A 20,283-nucleotide genomic window follows, 5' to 3' on the forward strand; every position below is an offset into this window, starting at 1 on the left:
CCCCTCCCCTGCCACACCAGCTCCTTGGCTCCCCCTCCACCACATCAGCCCGTGGCCAGCAGTGATGAGATGTAATGACTGTTGTAAAATTCAGAGGCGTATCAAGCTCTTCCTAAAATGGACATAATTATAAGAAGATGTAGGGTTTTATGAAAGTTCTTGCAAGCCTGCTTTTTTCGTGGGGAGGGCTGCGGTGATAGGGGTGCGAGGGGGGGGGGGGGTATTAGCTTGGATCGAGGCGGTTTTCGAGATGATGAGAGCCACAGGTCGTCAGTCTTTGGCGTCTATAAAGCTAAAAAAAAAATACGAATCGCATTCCCTTTCTCTTCTTTATATCATTCTACATTCATGTCCATCTTGATCAAGGCAGGATATTCCGGTTCCCAGCTGAGCGCTGATCTCAGACCGGTGGGCTCTCCGCGCTGTTCCCGGGTCACAGCATCCGCCAGAGTTGTGTTGTGAATAATGGGAGGAATATTACAGATTCTGTGACCTTGCAAGATGAATGGCACGCGGACCTTCCCTGAGAGGAACAGCGCACTCAGTCTAATTTAAATGTTAATTCTATGAGTACAATACGACCTATCGTAAATATGCCGTCGCGCACGGTATCGCCGCAATTCATCCTATTCATGTTTTGATAAGAGTGACTCGTGAACCTGATCCCCTGGACTGTAGGCTCCGGGGCGCTGGACGGAGGAAGAACCCGCTCCCCCGGGAACCTCCGTGGACACTGCGGCAACCTTCTTATTAATGATCGTGTGTAAGTACAATCATTCAATGTGTAGAGGCTTCGAGTATAAGAAAATGTTTTGAATCCGAGATGCAGCCGGAGCTCTGCAGGCGACTCGCAAGATCAGGTGGAGATGCGGGCAACGCGGCAAGAAAGCTGATGATGCCATCCTCGCCGCTAACTTATGGATCGCGCATATACCCGTATCGCACAATTATGCCCAGCGCTGCAACGCCTAGACACCTCCAAGGCAGTCAACAGACGCAGCCCGTGAAGAATGCGACCGTCTTCAAATACTTTAGATGAGAACGTATAAAAAATGACGGTGACATATGGCGTCTGGCAACCGTGATAATGTGACACAGGACATGAGTTTGCGCGCCCTTTTCTGGCATCTCGAATTCCAGAGGGGCAGCTTCACCACCGGCGCGACTCAGGCCAGCGCCCCGGCACCCACCACTCATATCTGGCACGAATGTGTGGACCGTAACTACTAGGTATATATTAGAATATATTACAAGAGACATGGCAACATGTCCTCAGATTCACGTGATACCGCTGTGACATTGCGCTCCAGACGTTCATCATTACTCCTGGGCTGCAATGAGACGCTGCTAATGGCGAGAGATGTGCAACCCCGAAATGTTCCTCCCGGCGCGGCCCACGCGCGGTTAGATAATACGAGGAGACATTAGAAACTACTAATAATTCAAGCTCCTCCTCCGGTCTCCGAGGAGTGCATTCCCTCGTTCCCGTGTTCATAATTCCATTGTCGTGGTCCGTTCTGCGGGTCCGCGACGTCTGGGCACGCGTGATGTGACAGGGAACACGCCTCGCCGCGCTCTGGCTGGCACCTTGCATGTCTTGGCCGCAAATGCAATCAAATTCCAGGCTAGCTCGGGCAGAAAGGGTTACAATGAGCTACATTTCAGTCGAGATCTCGTCCCGAATATGTAATGTGTGCGCGAGGAATTCCCGCAGAAGGGATAAAAATTAGATTTGCTTAGGTAGCGCGCTGGTTTTTCTACAGAATATCAAACGTGCGAAGCGTGGAGGTTTCTTGTCCAATCTTCTGGATGCATATGCAAATGCTAAGATATTCACGAAGATGAATTAGTTTTCCTACTATGATCAAACCTCCCTGCGCCGCAACCAAGTATCAAGCGGACTCGCATAAAACGCCACCGCAAGCAGTATTGCAGGTAATTATTTCCATTGCGGTTCTCCGGAAACTATTGCCGTTACCAAGAAGTGCGAGGAGGACACCCTGAAGCGCCTGCCTGAAGGAGGAAGTGGCGAGAGCCTCATCTTCACTTCTGGGTGGCCAGGCGGAATTTCGGTCGTGCTGCTAGGTCTATGCCGAGATTACAACCAGCCTCAGCGTAATGTGACAAAAGAAACACTCGGCGAGAGCTCCCGACTGCTGAGGTAATGATGACGGCGGATAGGCGGCGTGCGGGTGGTCCGCCCAGTTTCCGGACGGCCGTTCCTTCCCGGGAAAACGGACCAGAACTAGCACTAATGGAATCAAGCATCTTATTGGTGCGAGCGCAGTTCCAGATTTACGAGATTAATGGCGAAGCGAGCAGGAGTGCGCGGGGCAGGGCGGGCTGGAGGCCTCGAGGAAGGAGCGGCAACGTCTTGACCCGCTGGCTGTGGGTGGTCCCGCTGACTTACGTCTGGAATGACCGTCGGACACAGGCCGGAGATATCCTTGATTGAGGCATCAGCGGGAAGTGGTTCTCTTCGCGACCCGGGGTGTTGCTGTCACTTTTATCATACAGTTTTGTTTTATTGACCGATGTTTCGCGTGTCTTTGGCGAGTTTCTCTGCGTCGTTTTGCGAGGAAAAGGCATACATGAAAGCTACAACTAGGAAGTTATTATGTATGTATCCTTGATCTGGCCATGTTAACTGATAAGAAGACGTTTGCACCCCCATATATTTCTTATTACTGCCTGGATCACCTGCCCCGACCCGGATCCCCCGGCCATAAACATTCTATCATGAAACACTTCCACGACCTTATCAGCATCCCAGTCCAACCCCAAAATTCCAATCACCGCGACCGCTCTCGACTTGCATTCATCACCCTCAAACACCCATAAAAATCACTCTGACCACCGCCTATCGCTAATTCTCCGCCCTTTACCACTTCTAATGTTCACGAGACGACTATAAACCTGAGCTCACCTACCACAGCGCCCGTGTTCCTGCTCGCTCACGCCCGACGCCCACACCACACTTTATGCGCTCGCGTCCTAAGGCTTCTCTCTATTACACCTGACCCTTCCTGCTCGCCCGCACAAACCAGGGACACGGCGCTCGCGAATCAGTCACACTTGTCCGGGGAATAAGTCTGCCTGGCTCTGCTCTCGAGGCCCTTCCCTCCGCCTCGTGCTCCGACACACAAACACCTTGCATGTGAATTGGGTATTCTTTAGAGTCAAGATTAATTTTGTTCACGATTACATGAATTAACATACATTACCGATACATAATTCTATTTAATCTTTGCTAGTGGAGGCAAATAATACGGCTGGATAATTGATCCATCAGCACCGAGACGCCATGGCTATTCAGGGCCAAGCCGTGAATGACAAAAAACGAGTTACAGGGCCGGGGAGGGGCAGGAGAGGGCATGGGTGGGCAGGGGGAGTGCAGGAGAGGGCCTGGGAGGGACAGGGAAGGGGCAGGGGAGGGTTGGGGAAGGGCAGGGGAGGGGGTAATGCCCGGGGTCGGTGAGGGTGTCCGAACTATGTCTAAGCTAATCTTAGAAAGAAATGATCTAAGACGTTTTCAAGATAGATACACAGAAAAAAAAGGTCTATTCTCACATTGAACGCCGACACTTATCTTATACACGGTTCACCAACGCTTAGATTAACGAAGCATAAAGGAAAGTGTGTATATAAAAGAGTGAGATTGGCAGAGGAAGGGAGGTGTCGTCAGACGGGCCCGCCTCGACCAGCGCCGTCCGTGTGGGACCGGCGGAGCGTGTGTTGATGGCATGTAATTTTCACACTTTACACGGGACAACTATTCGGGCCACAACAATCTACACGGTGCCGATACTGTTCGGACACGGTTAATGTTAGGCATGTCTTTCTCTTATCTATTGGGAGATGAGAAGGAAAGGGCGAAGATGTTTGGACAGGTCTTGTGAAGGGTGTGTGTGTGTGTGTGTGTGTGTGTGTGTGTGTGTGTGTGTGTGTGTGTGTGTGTGTGTGTGTGTGTGTGTGTGTGTGTGTGTGTGTGTGTGTGTGTGTGCGTGCGCGCGCGCGTGCGTGTGTCTGAGAGACTAAGTGTGCGTGCGTGTTCGCCTGCATGCATATGGTTTATTTGTTTACTTGGCGCCCAGTTTGTGTGGTACATCTGATAGTCTATCCCTCATTCTGCCAGTTATAGTAAGCCAAACTAATGCGATCCATCTATTCTAATAGTAATGTTTACAAGGAAGAAAGATACTAAAAGTCGCATTAATTTACACAAATATACAAGAATGATTGATGTTCACATAAACCATAAAATGTGTCGTGAGGCAAGTCTCTCTTCCTTAAACCAATTTACACCAACGAGAGAAGAAAATACACACCAAAACGTTCTTTAACCTCAAACACTGTACCATCGTGTGGTGGTATTTCTTTAGCCCTTTTTTATCAGTAATAATAGGGACTGCCCGCCCCTCTCATCACAGCCTGCCAATTCAGATATCGATAGTTGGTATTAGTTCAGCATCTAAAATAGTGTTCACATAAGGTATCGAGATGCACGGCCGAAACGCTCGAAGCCTCGGATAAAGCGCCGGTGTGGCCTTGTTCGCACAGCGCCAGAAGACCCACCCAATGTCGGTGTATCAGTCCACGACGTTGACTGATAGGAACAAGGTGAGGGGCGCTATTACTCGACGCCTTACATGCATCTCAATGGTTCTCCCTTTAAGTCTTAGACCATTGCCTTTACCTATCTGACCTCCCGGTTCAACAAATCTCCGGCAACATTACAATAGACTGGCATCGCTTCTTGTGAATTTAAAGTCTGCTTTCGTATCCGCAGTCGATGAAAGTTCCCTCTTGCTCAAGTTTCTTTAGGATTCCTCCTGGGATATTACCACGGGAGCTTCGTTTTGTCTCCTGTTTTGACGGGGGACTAATGTCAATAAAATTTTTCTTTTTCTTTCAATGCCGTGGTTTTGTATTATATATTCATCCTTTATTTAACATAATACGAAATCGTGGACGAATTCTGATATATGGCATGGGAATTACCGTTTCATAAATAATAAATATTCGCGCACTGAGCTGTAGACGGGGAGGGCGCGGAGCCTGTGTTGTGACGGGTATCGTCAGGCCCCTCCAGGCCAACTGTCAGCGAATTAGGAATATTACCGAGGTATACAATCCTCATCCCATTCGACACGCTGATGAAGCTGACATTTACCGCTTGTTAATTACGGGTCTGCCCACATGGCTCTCTAAGCTCGCCGGGCGCTGCTGCAGACTACAGACTCGCTGGGCTGTTAAAGGGCTTCGTGCCGTCTGCTCTCGCATTCAGCCTGCGGTTCAGCCTCGCTCTGGCGGGAAGTTTTCTGCAACTTGGGAAAGCTTAAAAAGCCATGAAAGTGTACACGCGCGCACACGCACACGCACTTGCACACGCACACGCACACGCACACGCACACGCACACACACACACACACACACACACACACACACACGCATGCACACACGCGCACGTACATGAGTGTATATATACATATACATACAAGTACATACATATATGAATATAAACTTGCATAAATATGTATATATATATATATTATGTATATGATATTTTATTATATATGTACACACAAACATACACACACACACAAAACACACACACACACACGTGTGTGTGTTGCATATATACATTATATATAACGTCTCAAAAATATATACACAATGCATTTATTTTTGTTTAAATCCCAACAGAGGTTTAGAAATTCTTTTACAAGTTACGGCCATGCTTTTCGTGAATTATTTTTGGCTTCCATTTTACGATATGATTTAAGTTCCACTAGAACGGACATCATACTCACTTCCGGAAGACAATATGATTTTCCAAGATTGCAATAAGATTTTGCAGTTAGGATGTGCAATATATGTACGTCCACATACATATAAAAAGGTCATATAATCATAAAATGATAAAGTAACCGGCCGCATCAAAAGAATCAGCGCCGTGAGTCATAAAATACAGTAATAATAAGAAAAGCCAATATCCTTCGTAATCTATATCGGTCGGCGAATCACGACATCTGGCAATCATATTATAACTCCTCGTGTATGTTGCATGCAATTGAAAAACCGCATTGAAGAGTTTTTATGCTTACATTATAGGCGATATTGCATGTACCTCTCACACCAGATGGCACCCACGAACCCAGGGAGTTATGTCCGGGACTTTTTTCCCCCTTTTTTTTCTTTAAAGTTTCTTTTTGTTTCATTCTGGCCAGTTTCCCAATAATCTACCAATATTAAGTCGGGACTGCATATTGTTCGTCAAAAATCATGTCATAGTAAGGTTGATTGAAGGTTGATTAAAGGTTGATTGGGGTAGATTGCTGGGCTGCTCGTTCGGCAACGTAGCAATCAGTTCGAGGCCAATGATCAATCTTAGGCTAGCAATAACCCCACAACTTCACCATTATCATTTGACGGACCCGGGCATTACTATTTAATTGTAGGTATCACAGACTTCCTTTCTTGAGTTATTTCCACCGTGGCTCCTCGCCATTGGCTGAGCCAGGGCCGAAATGTGACTCCAAAAGACATACATTAGCGATATGCCCAGTCGTATTCTGGTATCACGTTCAACCTCCTCCACGACACAGACGACGATTCGAAAGCTCTTTTTTTTTCTTTCCTAAAGGAGGGTCTCTTGCCTTATAAACGTCGCCCACTGTCGCCTTTCCTCGATTCGGGAAAAATCCGACAAAACTTTCTAATCATTTGTGTCTCGGATTTTGTTTTGCTTCTAATGTTATGTGTAATCGTTTTATTACTTTGATGATATAATCGTATGTCTTATATTGTTTTCCTGTTTTTCGCGTTCTTGGGGTTAGATTGCTTTCTTTCTGCAGATATTCTGTACGTTATATTTAGTGTCATTATTATTATTTCTTTTTACCTCCGATGCATTTCCACATACAACTGCTAATGTGTCATTCTGCTCTTGCGCCATTCTGTTAATTTTACTTATACCATTACATCTTTCCTCATTTTCAACTTTCCTTTTCCTATTTGTTATTTTGTGTCGACATTTTCATACGAGCCAGTTTTTTGCCGTTCATTTCCTCCCACGAAAATTCTCTTCTAGTTCTCCCCTTCATTGTTTTTTTTCTCTCTTCCTTTTTTTTCTTTCATGTGGTTCTCCTTCTTCAATCACGCCATCGCCTCTGTGACTACCGGATCCAAAGCCAGCCACGGATTGCATATTAATTACTGAGATTAAGCTCATTACTGTCTTCCTTTTGCGCGGTTTCGAGACGTTGCAATCGTCAGCTTCTGTTGTTCTTGGTACGCCGAGTAGGGGAGGGGTAGGAGAAGGGGAAGGGAAGGGTTGAAGGGAAGAGGAGGGTGAGGGAAGGATTAGGGGTATCACAGGGGTGAAGTGTTGTATGGGAGATGTGGGGAAAAGAGTGCGAAAAGCGAGGGCTTTGTAAGGGGGGAGGGTGGCGAGGGAAGGGGTGGGGCGACGAAAGAAGGGTGAGTGAGGGAAGGGTGAGAAGCGGTCAGGGTACACTCTCCGTCGTGGAAGTTGTCTCGGACAAAGGTGTTGAGATAGAACTGCCATATGTTTCTCCGGTTATACCATGCACTAGTTAATATACCCGTGAAGTTGTGGCGCGGAGGATACGTGTGGTAATGATAACGGTGAAGGTGTTGCCGTGAGTGATGGTGAATGCTCCGCCGAGGAACAGCTGTGAGTGTGATCCTTGCGGCGGTCATTGTGGTGACGAGTGTTGACAGTGGCACACCGTGCAACATTTGTGGTTTCGCTTCGATAAGTCTTTATGTTGTCGCGGTTTGTTCTCGATACAGGGAAATTGTCAAATGACATAGATTATAGGAACTTCATGTAACAAAAATCAACAGTTCCGAATGGAAGGTCGCACAATGCGCCATTCTCCGTGGAGAAACAACTACAACCGCTGACCCGTATCACCAATACTAAAACCTGTTACGCTACAATCAGTGACTGTTTCCCAGTAAATTATCTTGCTAAGTTTTTATGCTATCACCTCGGCTTTAAACCCCGATTTACCCCTTCCTCCCTGACCTCACTGACCTCGCCGTACCCCCTCTAAGGCGCAACGACCAGTAAGTGAGAACCTCTCCGCCTCAGGTATTGGCTACGCGTCAGGTTGTCAGTCAGTTTCTCTAAGTCCCCCCTCGCCGCGGAGAAAATGAGAGCCCGGGATCCTCCTTTGAGTCAGGAGCCTTCAGGATTTCTTTTATCCTAGCTGATTGAGGGCGACTCGGAAACCCGGGGTTCACCAGAGGTTACCGAAGCCACGAACGATAGATTCTGGTTCTCGTAGGTCATGGATCACGCTCGGAATCGGTTCAGGAAGAAAAGAACTGCGGTTGAATATGTTTCCCACTACTCATCGCCGCTCGCTGTCTCCCAATGAAGATGAATCGATGACCGTACCCCTTCCCGTGTTGAGCCGAACTAAATCATTTTCGAATCGTGCGATGCAGAAAGAAAGGGAAGCAAGGGCGGAAGGGCGGGGTCTCTGCTTACCAGAGACGGTTCAGAGGAAGTGAGTCGCTTGTGAGGGCTTGAAAGGAGGGGAAGGAGTGAGGGAAAAGAAAAGGATTTCGAATTGGTAACTCTTAATCAGAGTGACTTTGCCGCGTTGGTATGCGAGGCAACTATGGGCGTCGTCTGTTTAACAAGTATCCACCAACCAATTTCCTCCTGGATTATGAGAACAGAAATATAACAAACCCCCTGGAGGCGCAAATACTAATGCCGACCCTCTCCCCCAAGAAGGAAATGGTAACGACAAGCATTAAAAGTGGGATAAAAAAGAGCATAAGAAGATAATGCACAAAAAAACGCCTTCCTCTGCGCCTTAGTAGGGAACGATCAGTGGAGGACATCGCCGGGGTCTCCACGTTACAAGAATTATTGGTGATGGACCTCTTGCGTGCTCGGGTGAAGGAGTCAACTACCGGGGTGGGACTTGATGTTGCCTAAATTATTCTCGTGTGTCATTAGGCTTCACGGCAATCTCGGGCGCGCCTCGCCCTGTGTTGACGCGCGCAGCCTGCAGCTTGTTTTGCTGATAGGGTGTTTGTTGCTCCGCTGCGCAAAGTGACGCTCGAAGAAGGCGTCATTCTTTGATGGTTTTCTTTGTATGTTGTTCTTCTCTTTAGTATTAAGAAAATGACATTCTTCCGGCTTTGGCCAATGGCCCTGGCCGGGGCGTTTGAGTGCCCTAACACTAAGTGTGCAGGTCTCCTGACAGGTACGCACAAGGACTCCAGCGGAGCTTTCCGGGGCCCCGATGACAGTGTGACGGAGGAGAGAATCCAACATATCCTGACCGAAGCCTCCCGCGCCATGACCTCCTCGACGGCCACCAGCCAGGCGGGCCAGCAGGACCAGGACTCTCGTAGCACGGACTCCAAGTCTCCCGCCAGCTCCACGCACTCCCCCAGGTGAGGACTCCCGCGCACGCATGCCACTCATGCGCGGATGAGTTTGCGCGAGGGATTAGACTTGGGCTCGAGTGTGATGGATGGCTTTTCATGCCGCGATTTCGGATGTCGCATTTGAATATGAATAAGCTGTTTAGTGAATATTAAGCATTTTATTTTTCAACTCATGTGTTGAAGTGAAACATGGAATTGATTCCGAAAAAATACTTCCTAATTCCATATGCCTTAAAATTTCTCTGAGGCTTCGTGTTAACGTTCCAACATTCGTCCTCCTCCAGTAGCCCGCTGTCCCGGGGAGATTCACGGTCGCGGATCCGCAAATACGACAACGACGACATCCCGCAAGAGAAGGTGGCAAGAATCTACCAAGAGGAACTTGTCAAGCTCATGTCAAGGCCTCAGGAGCCCCAGCTCCCGCTCCCGCGAGACCCCCAGTACCCGGGGATCCTGTTTCCCTTCCTGGGTCAGTCGCTGCTCTTCAACAGATCCCACGAGGAGGTGAAACTCGCCCTCGACGCCTACCACCAGGAGCTGAGCAAGCTTCAGGGAAATGCTGCCGTCACAGGCATGGGCCTCGGCGCGGTTGGTGAGTAAAACATCCACCCGATGATGTTTTAACTTAACTTTTAACTTTCCACAATAATTCCTCCTCACAGACATGCTAAGTAATAAATCACCAATTCTCACTACGGCTATTTCTGCCCATTAATAACAGGCCTGGGTATGGGCGGCGGCGGAGGCCTCGGTGTAGGCGTCGGAGGTCCATCGCTAGGCATGGGCGTGGGGCTCGGTGCGGGCGGCCTACACAACGGTGCCCAAGACCTGACGATGCCCAAGCGCGAGCAGAGGAACGGGGACGAGGAGGAGGAAGGACGCAACCCGAGCGTCACCTCCCCCTTCGGACCCAGCAGATCCAAGGCCGAGACCAGTAAGTACCTTCTCACTGCGCAGTTCTATTGGAAGGAGAGAGAGAGAGAGAGAGAGAGAGAGAGAAGGAGGGAGAGAGGAAGAGAAGGAGAGAAGAGAAGAAACTTAAGAGAGAGAGAGAGAGAGAGAGAGAGAGAGAGAGAGAGAGAGAGAGAGAGAGAGAGAGAGAGAGAGAGAGAGAGAGAGATATGCGTGAAATCCACAAAACAGTTCAAACAACCATATAAGCGTATTAAGGGATGTAAAACTGTCAAGTCACCATATGGCTCTGTGTAAGTAATCAAAGCATGTCGATGTTGACACGCACATGTTTTGTGTGTGTGTGTGTGTGTGTGTGTGTGTGTGTGTGTGTGTGTGTGTGTGTGTGTGTGTGTGTGTGTGTGTAAGTTTGTGTGTGTAGTAAAAAATAATAATCATCAATATCACTACAGCATCTACATATCACAACGCTTTATCACACACACGCATGAAGAGAATTTCCCGATGTCTTGTATGTTTAATGATGTAAAACAAAATGCATGTGGATATACGAGACAGATTTATATTATTATTCATTAACACCTGACACTCTTAGCCTGTCTAAAATCACCTTCCTGGAACCATATGGCGCCGTTATTCACTTGGCAACTCTTGTTATTTTCTTATCTGTTTTAATATCGCGTCTTTTTTCTACATTTTTGTTTAGAAATATGATAAGAAATCTCATCTTTTACATGGGAGGCTTAGAACATCTCGCCACCACGCTAAAAGACCCAAATGTACCATTTTCTCTGATCACTGGTTGGTCGACTATGCCCGCTCTGTCATAATAGATCACTGCTTAGCGCCCTATTCATTATACTGCCGCCCACATCACTCATTATCAAGTTGCAATCCGTTAGTATCACCTGTGCATTGTTGTTGATCGGATATGCCAGCAAATTATGAAAATGGATGTCCACCCGACCATTTTTTTCACGTAGCCATTTTCTTTTGAGAGAGAAAAAATAGAGATAAAAATGGGAACTTGTATATTATCCGTTACGATAGGGACAGTATGTGTTTAGTGTTTTTTTTTTTTTTTTTTTGGGGGGGGGCGCTGCTCGGTTGTTTACACAGCGGCGTTTAAGACTTTTCGTTGTGAATGAGAAAACAATCTCAAGTGAGCGATCGTCTGTCATTTCCTCTAAACGCGATCACAATCTTTGCTTATTATTATTGCTATTGTTTTTTATTATTATCATTATTGCTGTCATATTTATTTCTCTTTCTTGATATTTTTTATCGTTATTACCCGCGATAACATATCAGACTGTAATTGTCTTGGAAACAAGGAAACAAATAAATGCAAGACAAAATAATGAAAATGTGCAATGGCAGGAAATCCTTTGTTATAAGTCCATAAAACAGTTATCATCATCAATAACAGTAAAATGACGTATCAAGACCCCGTATAGTTATCTGCGCAGACACTATAATCTCAGACTTCCTCTCGATTACTCACATAAATGGGATAAAGAAAATAAATGAAACGCAGTTTAGAACCTAGGGATGCTTTTTACATTATTTCCTTGCAACATTATTCAATCATCAAATTGCTGATGAACATATAGTTATTTTATACCTCTTGCTCACAATAAATCTACGGCATTTGTTTACATACTTCGAATTATATACCAAAGCTTATAGACGGTTGAGCAGTTAGCCAGAGGGTTAGATAAAGGACTAAACTAATATAAGCATTTTGATTCTTCTCAGTGACGTTGATAGGTACGATCGAATCCGGTTTCCTGTAGAAGGGTGTCTTTGAGATGCCTAAACCTTTTTCACACTCCTCGACTCAACAAGTAGCTTCGGTACTTACCTTCATATCGTATTCCGCCGAGAATAGGAGGAAAAAAGAAGAAGAAAAGAAAGCGGGGAAATAATGTAAAAGATAAATTGCTAGAGATAGAAATAGGAATCCAGTAATATGAAGTCTGTTTGTGACCCACTCAGTGACCGTGTCGCATGCGAGGCAGTTCGGACTGAGACCTAAGACCTATTTTAGAAGGTTCTCCGAAATCACGACTTTAAACTTAGCCCAGATTAGAATCTGTTTCCACACACGGAGAATATGTAGCTGAGCGTCTTCCAATAGAATCAAACGTCAACTAAGGCATGAATTCTTTTGTCATATCAACATTTTGATAAATGATATATACATTGGCTTCCAAAATTTAGTCTGGTTTCTGCGAAGAAGGAAATCGATCATGATATCTAATGTGTATATTTACTAAAGCTTTAGATGGACATCTTGAATATTCAAATCATGACGTCACGATTTCCTGACCGCTGAAAAATAAGTCCTTAAAAATGACGTTATTTCTACGAACGCGTATAATTTGAATAACCCGCTCTACCGATGGAGTCCCACGCCGGTCTCCTTGACATGTCTGTCAGGGACTCCTATCCGCTTTCTCGCGTAATGTGAAGCTATCGCCGTGAGAGGGAGGGAGAGAGGGAGAGAGAGAGAGAGAGAGAGAGAGAGAGAGAGAGAGAGAGAGGAGAGAGAGAGAGAGAGAGAGAGAGAGAGAGAGGAGAGAGGGAGAAGAGAGAGGGGGAGAAGAGAGAGGAGAAGGGGGGAGAGAGAGAGAGAGGAGGGAGAGAGAGAGAAGAGGAGAGAGAGAGGAGAGAGAGAAGAGAGAGGGAGGAGGAGAGAGAGAGAGAGAGAGAGAGAGAGAGAGAGAGAGAGAGAGAGAGAGAGAGAGAGAGAGAGAGAGAGAGAGAGAGAGAGAGAGAGAGGCAGACAGGACACACACACACACACACACACACACACACACACACACACACACACACACACACACACACACACACACACACACACACACACACACACACACACACACACATATACACACACAGTGAGGAAAAGACACAGACAGACAGACAGACAGACAGACAGACAGACAGACAGACAGACAGACAGACAGACAGACAGACAGACAGACAGACAGACAGGAAGAAGCGTGAGTGCTGTTGGCCAATTAGAATATTTTTAAAATCGGCATTCACGTCATCTCGTATTGAACTCCAAGGTGAAAGATCAAGCGCGTTCAGTAGTAGTGTTCATCTACCAAGGTGACAGCAGTGATCTATGGGCGCATAAATGTCAGCCATCTTTGATCCTTTTCCAATAGATGTCATGCTGTGCCGTCTACTTGATTTTGCAAAAAAGAGAAAGGAAGTAAAAAAAAGGGGGGGGGGGGGCTGGCGCAAGATACAGAAGTTACTTGTATCAAAATTAAGATTTAATGCCAAATCTACATTTTCCCAGATTTTTCTTCTTTCGTCCACCTTCTTCATCATTATGTCGAGCTTAATTCCTATTCATTTATTAATTAAGTACAATTTATAGACCGGCGTGAATTTGAAGCACTTGAATCAGGTGGATTTCCTGAGAGGTGGATGATAAAATGTGAATTTGTCGAGCAGCTGGCAACCCCGCGGCCGTAACTCTTTATTGCTTATTTGCATAACTGATTCACTTGTTTGTCTGTTCCAGTTCATCCCATTCTGTCTTGTTTTGTGTCGTCGTTCTAATTTATTAAGCGCATATGTGCTTGCTTCACTACAGTATTTGCGGCAAATGTATGTGAATGCTCGAGGTTCGATTTTACATGAATACGTCGAAGGCGAGAAAGATGTGTAATAGGAAGAACATCGCAAAGCAAGGAGTGAAAAGAACTAAACCGGTCGAATTTCGATCCTGAAATGTGTCGGATGGAATATTTTATTTGCGAATTATTCACTAGTTAGCTTTTTGTTCTTCCTTGGGTAGTAATGGACTCCTCCACAATAATTTCCCCCAACAACTGGCGGCAGCAGATGCAAGTGAACAAATGATATAATGAACCCTATTTTGCAGTCTGCTGGTCTAAAAATACGTTTACAAGCCACAGACGAAGTGCTATATCATATGGAGAAATGTGCATTTGAAATTGAGTATAACAAGATTAAGTTGGTCAGTTAATATCGTTGTTAAAACTTGATAAAATAATTATGACTTTCAGCTCCCATGAATTATTGACAATTTCAGAGACGAGGGACTTCGGTGTTACCAGCTAGCTCGTAATTCTAGCTTGCTTGTCGGGGTTCAGCTTCAGTATCATATGGGTAAAATCCGGTTTGTGTGACATCAGTATAAGCAACTCGATGCTGACCTCATCCTTCTCCCCAGTGTCAGTAAATATATCATCTCCGTTTGGTGAAAAAACTCGCGGGCAGATGGCAGCACTTGGTGTCTGGTGGCAACTTACGGTTTTTGCAATTTCCTGGAATTTTAAGGGGACCATTTTGTCATATTGCTTGGTCTGTTTTGTTTGCTATTTGCATTTATGCGCAAGGGCAATTTGCCTTCTTTCCCCTTGCATATATGTATTTTGATCGGGAGTTTATCTTGATTTAAGAGACGCGTGGGACATGTCAGGTTTCAATAAGTAGACCGTATACAAACATCCCTCACAATAAGCAAGTTTTACGATAACTTCCAACTTGCATCGATACAAACACCAAAGCATCAATAATCACAAGGAGATTAATCCCGCAGATTCCTTTATTAGCAAAAGCGTTTCCAAAGAGAGGCACAATGGGGAGAGCGAAGGTCAGGGAGAGGGCGGGTGTAAATCATGCCCAATTAAGAGAATCTTGGATTGTTTATGCAGCTGTGCCACATACTGTTCCTATCGCCGGATCAAGATGTCGGGGGAGAAAAAGTCGGGTTCGGTAATGATGTAGAGCGTCTCAGGATATGGAAGGTAAAGAACATATAGGATCAGTAGTAATTTTTTCTTCCGTAAGGGAGATGGCTGTTGGCTTTTTACCCGCAAAGATATTAGAGTAAATTCGGGTCGATGGCTTTGTTTGCCTTTTTTTTGTCTTTTTTTTCTCAATCGGCTAAACAGAGCAGCGGATCAGAATCATTATCAGAGTATGTAATTACACTATATTACGACGAGAGAGCACAGAAAGCCAAGCGTTGCCAAGTCATACCATTTTTTTTTCTTTCGTTCTTTTTTTGATACGATTCTCACACCATTCCCTGCGGATAAAAATGATAACACCGCCATTTCCTTATCTCATGCGATCCCCATTAGGACGCAGCACACCCTCATTCTCTCACTTCTTGTCGCGTCTCTTTCCCACCGCCATCGTGGACAGATTTAAGAGCATGGGACCTTTTTTCATATTTACATCTCTCACCTCCCTGTTGCTGATGAGTTCTGTTCAAAGCGAGGTCATGGGTCAGTCTGCCCCACTCCCTCGCCCCTTCATAGCACATCCTAGCAACCACTCGAGCCATTCACTCACTCCCTCGAGATGCAAGAGATCGCTCGCTCGCATGAGGGCCAATCGTGCACCCACATCGAAGCTTCTCCACTAATCGCAGTCCTTTGAATTGTGGTCTTGTCTTCACATGGGATTTCTCTTGCCTCTCTTTATCTCCGCCTGTCTGACTCTCTCTCTCTCTCTCTCTCTCTCTCTCTCTCTCTCTCTCTCTCTCTCTCTCTCTCTCTCTCTCTCTCTCTCTCTCTCTCTCTCTCTCTCTCTCTTTTCCCCGGTTCCTATCGCCACTCCTTGTTTGATTCACCTTTCCCTTCGTGAACCAGTCTCCGTAAAAGCATTCTCTCCTGTGTTTAGACACCTTGGCACTCCTCGAGTACACGCAAGAATCCGTGTTGACTCTCGTTCCCGCTGTGTACGCAATCACGCACCTCCATTCCACTCCATTCCATCCACAGATCTCAGCTCGGCCACCACGCCTCTGAGCAACCTTGTAACTCCCATCACCTCCATCGCAGCGACCAGTGGGGACGACCTCAGCGTGTCGGCGTCGCCCCTTCAGCGCATGGCGTCCATCACCAACTCGCTCATGACGGGGCCGCCCATCTCCACCGGCTCTCCCCTGACTCAGAAGCCCCTGAAGGCCGTCCTGCCGCCCATCACACAGCAGCAGTTCGACCAGTACAGCAACATGAACACGGAAGAGATCGTCAAGAAGGTAAGCGAACACTTTTGTGTTTGTATTGGTATGTTTGTAGTTTGTTGTGTTTGTGTATGGTCAGAAGTACTGACGCAAGGACTTCGGAAAGAATTTCGCCCATATTGACGAACTCATTTGAAAGAGAACGGCGTGCATTCAAATATACTGCTCCCCTGGCGGCAGGATTTCATTGTTGTTTCCGTTTCTCCTAACTCATTATGTTGTGTGAGCGCACTGGCGGAAAAATATTCCACTAGAGGTAACCATTACGTTTGAGGAAGTAGCACAAACTTTCACCGAGATTATTAGCAGTCAGTGTTATTGTCATTAGTGTCAGTATTATGGACGGATACACACAAATCACAAAGTCAGTATTAATGCGATGCTTTTTGTCCATCCGCGTAATGCAGCTAACCTCAGCAATATCTGATATTTAGTTAATAACGATATTCACAGAAGATGGAGTTAAAATCGCCTGGGTCCTCACGCATCCATTACCGAGCTAAACATAGCAAACGTACACCCAAACTATCCAATTTCATGACAAGAATTCAGATTTAGTACATCCGACCAACTTTTTTAAAGATCCTGTCTCACCGGAACAAGTCGCAGGTAAAAAGCGCCGCTCTAAACCCTTCTTCATCGCCTCCATCAGCGTCCAAATGGGCTTCCGCGCGGCCGTAATCAGCTCATCGTATCGGTAACCGCGGACAATGTACCTATGCTCAGGAACCAGTCATTGGCTGCAGGTACACGGGAAGAGGAATCCGTGAATCCTGTAAATGCGCGTTTTTTGCCGTCCCTGTTTCTTTTTTATCTTCTTTGTTCTCCTTTTCGTTTTCCGCCAACCCAAATGGTAAGGAGCCCCTTTTTTTTTATTCTAAGTATTCGCCGAGTGCGTCCCCTGAGTTTCACTGGCATTCATTTAATTGGCATTCGTCAACTTCAAGACACATGGGTTGATTAAGGTTAATTGTGCGGCCGAAAAGACGTTTATGGGGAAAGTTAACGATGCAGCGAGGGCCGAGTGACTGATTCATTGCCGATTGATTGGTTACTTATGGGCCGAGAAATTAGCGCTTTTATCTCCCTTTAGGATCGGCTACTTTATTATCGTTTCCTTGTTCATTTTATTATCTTTTAATTATTAATTTAATTCTTTCGTGTGCTGGATACCTTTCAAGATGGTATGATCAGAATTAGAATTAGCATAAATATGTGGACGATTCTACAGAACTCTAAATCAGATGAACGAAATTGTCTTCGCAATAATGAAGACGATCGTGATAAGTACGAAACGCAGAGTAACGACAACCTCGCCGTCCGACTTGAAAAACAGACGAAATCCACTGACAAACCGTTACGAATACCAAGAACTCTCCGCATCACTCCGCACTCCACGGACGGCGCTTGATGGTAATTCTTGCCACAAATACCGAATCAGTCGGGGAAGAACTGACGGCTACCTCCCTTTCCCTACTTTTCCGCGCGATGCGATTAGGGCTGTCGTTAACCACAGTCCCCGACCGGTTGAAGGCTGCCCGTGGAACTTCTCAGGTTACCGTGCTTGCGAGAGTGGTGTAATTCTCGAAAGGACATATGCAAATCCTTCTTCTCGGTGCATTGACAAACAAGCTTGCTGACTCATGCAAGCACACATGACACATGCGTATAATGGTGTACACGCACACACTTACAGTTATACACAAAACATGGTAAGTTAATCAATTGGGCTTGTGTGTGTGTATGTGTGTGTGTGTGTGTGTGTGTGTGTGTGTGTGTACACTTGTCTATTTGTTGATCTAAGGCCAGGGCAATGAGAAGACGTGAAGGGGAGGCGTTCTGAATTATTATTATTGTTATTTTCTCCCACTATGTTCGATCATATATATGGCTTTTTTCCATTTGTGTATTTTAAGGCTTGGTGTTCGGGATAAATAGGTTTTAGGCTCCCGCGGCAAAAACAAAAGACAAACGAAAGACAGGGCATGAAAGACGCGCCGGGAAAAAAATGTGAGATGTAGAAGACTCGGAGGCAGCTATAAACAAACAAGTGCAGACAATTTAATGCCGAGCCGTTTCTTATCATACGCTTTAGTTTACGGCGAAGAACATTTAAATGGATGGAAGAACAAGACCGTCTTTCCAACAGCACTTCCTTGTCACGTTGTTGCGAACCGCCCCCCCCCCCGCCTCAAAAAAAAGAAAGAAAAAAAAATCGGGTAGCGCCCGCGTGCGGCAAATTCCTTCACTCGCACTGGTAAACATTACATATATTTGCATACTTCCACGACCTTCGAATCGCGCGTCAAAGAAAAGATTTTGTGTACGTACAAAATGCGGACGTGACAAAATCATGTGAAAACCATTTGGCAAAATTACCCACCTCCTCTTTAGGCCTTTATAAGAAGAAAAAAAGAAAACGGCCGCCAGCCAAAATATCAAGCACGCAATTAACCATCAGCTTTAAATATCAAACATTTGTGCCGGCCAGACCTTGCCAATATTTGCATAGTTTCCCTCTCCCCAGGTGGTTTAAATTAACGGCAAGTTCACGACACGCTGACAACACTATCCCGCAACTGTGAAAAAAACGCGACAAACTTGTGCGAGTCGGACGTCTGTCGAATCGTGCACTTTAACGCTTGCGGGTGGTCTAATCGGCCCCGAAGCTTGGCCTTAATTAGTACTGGCCTGTTGATGGCGGTGATTTATTTACGTTCGCCTCTGTTTTTGCGGGGCGGCTTTTGAAAGTATTTGTTTGATTTAGTTAGGCTAATGTCGGTCATTCTGTCTGATTGCCGCCGCGTGAGTTATAAGCGCGGGAAGGTCATATGGTATTCGTGTCTCGTCGCCGCTCCAATCATTAGGAACTTGCTAGATCCCGTCATATTTTTGGGTCGCCGGGCCATAATCAGTGACATAAGATATTGATTACTGACTCAAAAGATCAAAGAATCGAGAATCAAAGGCCCGAATCTCAGTAAATCACCGCATGAAACAACAAAAACGCACCGGCTTGCGAAACCATTCGGCAGTTGCTCCAATATATCAGCCGCCGCTCGTGATAGGAAAGGGCAAATGAGGAGAGATTGTGGGACGACGGAGAGGAGAAAGATGGAAAAAAGATAGAAAAAGAGTAGGAGGAGGAGGGACAGAGTGATGAGAAAGGAAGTGGCGTAGGAGGTGGAATGGAAATTATCGTAAAGAAGATGTAGGAAATGCTTATCCAATTGTTGCGGTAATATTTAAATGGCTATAATTACAACAAGGAGGAGAGCCAGGCTTCACCCGCCTAACGAATTTACCTGCCTACCACACGGGGCTCATTAGCAGCGAGGCTCGGGTTATAAACACAGGTAACTCTTCGCAAGGCTGCCTATCACCGGCCGGGGAAGATAACGCTGCCCTTTGCCAGCGCGGTCCTCGGCTGGAGCGTCCTGGGGCTGGTTATGCGTGGAATTGATAGTGGGTGAGGGATACGTGATATAAATATATATATATATATATATATATATATATATATATATATATATATATGTATATGTATGTATATATATATATATATATATATATATATATATATATATATGTATGTATATATATATATATATATATTTTTTTTTTTAATAATATATATATATGTATATGTATATAATATACACATATATATGTATATATATATATATATGTGTGTGTGTGTGTGTGTGTGTGTGTGTGTGTGTGTGTGTGTGTGTATGTATGTAGTATGATATATATATATATATATATATATATATATATATATATATATATATATATATATATATATATATATATTATATACATATGCATACACAGACACATATATATTACATATGTGTGTCTGTGTCCGAATGAATATATATATATATATATATATATAT

The 20,283-nt window shown here is 45.4% G+C and overlaps 1 protein-coding gene across 11 annotated transcripts in view; it reads left to right on the top strand.

Annotated features, from left to right (window-relative positions):
* Window positions 1-20,283, top strand: part of LOC119582508 (homeobox protein cut-like) — a 188,871-nt gene that overhangs the window by 160,619 nt on the left and 7,969 nt on the right. For 7 of the 11 annotated variants that reach the window (XM_037930890.1, XM_037930874.1, XM_037930864.1 and 4 more), the window contains 4 exons: window positions 9,243-9,447; window positions 9,726-10,033; window positions 10,163-10,375; window positions 16,137-16,396. In XM_037930890.1, coding sequence (XP_037786818.1) covers window positions 9,243-9,447; window positions 9,726-10,033; window positions 10,163-10,375; window positions 16,137-16,396 — 986 coding nt within the window. The remainder of the gene's footprint in view (window positions 1-9,242; window positions 9,448-9,725; window positions 10,034-10,162; window positions 10,376-16,136; window positions 16,397-20,283) is intronic. The other 4 variants (XM_037930818.1, XM_037930845.1, XM_037930855.1 and 1 more) reach the window with 3 other exon arrangements.

The sequence above is a fragment of the Penaeus monodon genome, chromosome 2 (genome assembly GCF_015228065.2).
Source record: "Penaeus monodon isolate SGIC_2016 chromosome 2, NSTDA_Pmon_1, whole genome shotgun sequence".
NCBI lineage: Eukaryota > Metazoa > Arthropoda > Malacostraca > Decapoda > Penaeidae > Penaeus > Penaeus monodon.